Raw genomic sequence first — 3,940 nt, forward strand, 5'->3', positions numbered from 1 at the left:
TTGCCTTCGCCTAGGTAGCCTCAGAAATTCTACTCCATTCAATCTCGCCGTCTCTTCGTCCCATCTGGTCCCGTCGCAACATATGATTCCGAGTCTATCATTCATACATATTGGGTCTAAAAATACCTGCCGACGCTCGTTGATCGCCCGCCTCCCTCCCCTTACCCCGTGCGAGACCCCTCTTATATATCCTTTTCCTGCCCTATCCGTCTCCGATCAAGGCCTTCGGGAACCGCTTCTGCCACCCCCCCCCAACGAGAGCCCCCTTCTAGTATTCCCTAAGAGCTTACCAGATTACTTGTGTAGCGCATACTGCCTTTGCCTTGGAATCTGTTGGGCCTGGTCCGGCGCCTGAGACGTTCGGCCTGCTCGGGGCCATTGTTGTTGTCTCTTTCCTGCCCTTCTGTCCTACCACTCATTTCCGAGTCCGAGATACAATACACAAGTAACCCGGACAAATATTGGGGGGGTTATGTCGCAATAAAGAAAGGCATCTTTCCGGACGAGTCGCCATGAATGAAGGGACATATAACAATGTTATTCGGAGCAACAGCCCCTTCTCCCCAATGTGAGCCCCCCCTCCCCCCGCCCCGGGCTGTATCGATACTCGCCACTAACCTGTATACGATCCGGATAGGACTCCCTCGACTCCCAACTCAAGTTCTTATAAGACGAACATGAACCGGACCAAGACGAGGAAATGGGTTGAGGCAAAAGTTCAGAGTTATGATGGCGATGATTGGGGAAATGAATATGAGGACGAATACGAGGAGCCCGAGCAACCACCTGCCTCGAGAGTGGCCGAATTGCGACAACAATACTCGGCGAGCACCCTACCCTCATCCCGGACCTTTCCCCAAACCGCACCCGATGTTAGTTCCAACGTGTCTCGCTCCTTCGGATCGAGAAACCCTGGCGGCCCACCGTCGCTACACTTGCAGACGGGCCTCGGTTCGAGATATCACCCCGTCGAAGTCACTTCGTCGTCTGCGCAAAGTTCCGCGTCTGGGCTGCCGCAGTACCCTCGCCAGAGCAGCGTGGATCCCCCCGATGTTGAGGCTTCAAGGCCTGGCGCTCAGCCGGGCCCTCATTCCGTTACAAGGTCGTGGACGGACCCGAGAGCAGCGTCCCCAGATAGGGTGCTGGGCAACCCTTCGAAGCCAGCAGACCGGTTTGGCGAGGAAATCGAAAAGGAACAGAGACCTGAGGAGACGAGCAGGCCGAATCTAGAAAGCTACGGCGGTCCCGGCTTCTCTCGCGGCCCGAGGTCTGCGCTGGGCCCCGTCGACGAGCAGAAAGAAGGATACGGTACGGGATTGACAGCCTCGGATACTGAACGCAAGCCCGAATCAGGCCTACAACCTCCGAATCCGGACCGCCTCTCTACCAGCCCCAAGTTGCCCGATCTAGCACGAATGTCCGGGTTTGGCGACGACTTTTTTTCGAGCTCCGGGAAGTTCAGTTCCTTTTCGCCAGTGTCGGGTAGTCAACAACAAGCCGTTTCGGCAAACACTAACCTTGGCTCGCCGATCGGACTGGATGATAAGCGACGTGACGCTATAGGACTTTCTGGAAGCAAACCACCTAGTGTTTTGGGTGGCCCCAAGCTCGAACCGAGCCCCGAGATAGCCATGCCTCCATCTGAAAGCGCCTTGGAGCCGAAGAAGGGCCAGTCACTGGTCGAGTCTCAGCAATCTGCCCCGATCAGACCCCACCTGCCCGGCGCTTGGGTATCAGAGTCTGTCTCTATTGGTTCCGGACATCCGTCATCCGTGGAAAGGCCTAGAGGAGTCGCATCGGCGCCCTCGGGCGGCGATGTCCAGGACAGTGTGCCTCCAATCGGCGCTGCCCACGCCGGATCCGCTGATATCGAGCCGACCACAACTCTTAGACAGCTCCCATCAGCGCCAGGCACATCGAAGACGGTTGCGGAAGCCAAAGCTTTCTACGAGTCTCGGAGCGATACCTTTGGTCGGCCTATTGGAGAGCATGACAACGTAGTGGCTTCGAAAGTGGTTGCCTCCGGGCTGGGTTACCATCCGACGCCGCAGTCTCTTCCGCCTTTGAAGACGGAAAACTCGCTCGTCGCGGCGTCCGATATAGCGCAAATCGACAGGGAAGGGGACCGTAGACAAAACGAGCCGGCGCCGCCTTCTTCCGTCTATATGGATTCGTCCTCCCAGCAATCTCCTTCCACCCAACAAAGCGCGGCGTCCACGGGATCAGGCTTTACCCCCACAGCACCCTTGAACCCACATCGACCTTTGAATGCCCCTACAGACCTGGTAACGCCGACAATACAGCAGCGAAAGTCTACGATGAGCACGATTGATACCGCGTCCCCGGAGAAGGAGAGCGACAAGCTAAGAGAAGAGATCATAAAGTCTCTAAGTTCAAGCCCCGCGGCTACTTCCGGCGACGGCGCTGTTTTAGGCTCTTCGCACGACTCCTCCGATGCGGCCAAGCGTGGACCGACCCGGGAGAGCACTTACCTATCCGACGTATACGACGATTACTTGAATTCCGTTGAGGAGAAGACCATTCAAGAGACCAGCAATACTCTCAAACAGGGCCACCAGGGAGCCGAGCACCGTTCTGGCGAGGCTTTACCCGCCTCTGGCATTGACGTTGACCAGGATTTCTTTCCTGAAATCGCCCCGCTAAGTCCACTGAGAAACCCGGAGCCGAGGATTGTCACTCGGCCAAGACAATTTTCCTGGGAGGCTGGTCCGCCGGAGCCGGTCGACGACAAGCTCGCCGAGACGGAATTGAAAGGGTCGGCGCTCTCGCTCGGATTAGATTCAGCTAACCCAGACAAGAATGAGTCAACACCGGGAGCAGCAGAAGTCGGCGCAACGGCACCCTCCTTCGGCACCCTACAGGCTCAACCTGAGGCTACTGGCACCGTATCCCACCAAGTCTCTAAGGCCAGTAGCCAAGCTCCTGGAGATCCATCACCCTCGGAGCTGGATCCTCCTTCGCCCATTTCGACGACGGCAGAGAGGAAACCTTCGGTCCAAGCTGCTGTCGCTGATGCATCTCGCCTTTCCTTCGCCGAGGAGAAGGAGAAGATAATCACGCAATCATACTCGAGTAGATCTTCCGAGGAACGACATCCTGTATGGGGAAGACAACCTGACTTGACGCTTGCGCCGCCGCCTGCCGTCCAGTCGAGTTCGCAGGCGAAGATCATGGCCTTCCGGGACATTCTCAATATCGTGTCTATCGAGCAGAGGATTCGGAAGTTCGACGAAACGCGAACCCAGTTTTACTCGATCGAATCGGGTTTGTCGAATTGGGTCGCGTATATGCAGAGCCAGATTGATCAGGGAACAGCGGCGACGCTTGGTTCCTCGTTAACGCCTGGCCGAACATCTCCACCCGACGGCCACGTACACCCAAATGCCAACACCCAAGGTGCCCCTACTGGGCAGCTCGGAATACCACCAACGGGCAACAACCTGCAACCCGCGATTGGGTTTGGCTCCGGTAACCACCAAGTTGGGGTGAAGAGCAAGGAGCTTCTACACGCTGCAGGAGCGTTTGGCAACAAGGGTGTGAAGTCTGGTATGAAGCTATTCAGCAAGGGGAAGAGCAAGCTCCGCGGAACAGGCGACAAGGTATTCTTCTAGCATTTCCTTTTCTTTCGTCTTACTCCCCTCTCCCTCTCCTCCTCTCCTCCTCTCCCCCCTTCCTCCCCTCCTCCCCTCCTCCTCTTCATCCGCTTCTCCTGCTCCGTCTTACCCGTCTTCTTTTTCTTCTTCCTCATCGTTCCGTCCTTCGTCCTTTATTCGTTGACTAGGGCGGCGACAAAAGGCGGCGGCAGTGCATTTTCGCGGGACGGCACATTTAATAGGTGTATTTTTATAAACCAGGCGCTGCGAGTTCGTCAAGCAGGGAGCATCATCCCGTTAGTTTGCAGACAGAAAGAGAGGCCGGT

At 56.5% G+C, this 3,940-nt stretch overlaps 1 protein-coding gene across 1 annotated transcript; it reads left to right on the top strand.

The window, feature by feature from the left end:
- Positions 1-512: 512 nt before the first annotated feature.
- GGS23DRAFT_598853 (uncharacterized protein) lies at positions 513-3,632 on the top strand (the record flags this gene model as incomplete). The annotated part of the gene is made up of 2 exons (XM_051518841.1): positions 513-568; positions 638-3,632. The coding sequence occupies 2 exons, from the start codon at positions 513-515 to the stop codon at positions 3,630-3,632; spliced, it is 3,051 nt and encodes a 1,016-aa protein (XP_051369676.1).
- Positions 3,633-3,940: the final 308 nt, after the last annotated feature.

The sequence above is a fragment of the Durotheca rogersii genome, assembly GCF_024521655.1.
Source record: "Durotheca rogersii strain YMJ 92031201 chromosome Unknown GGS23scaffold_20, whole genome shotgun sequence".
Taxonomy (NCBI): Eukaryota; Fungi; Ascomycota; class Sordariomycetes; order Xylariales; family Xylariaceae; genus Durotheca; species Durotheca rogersii.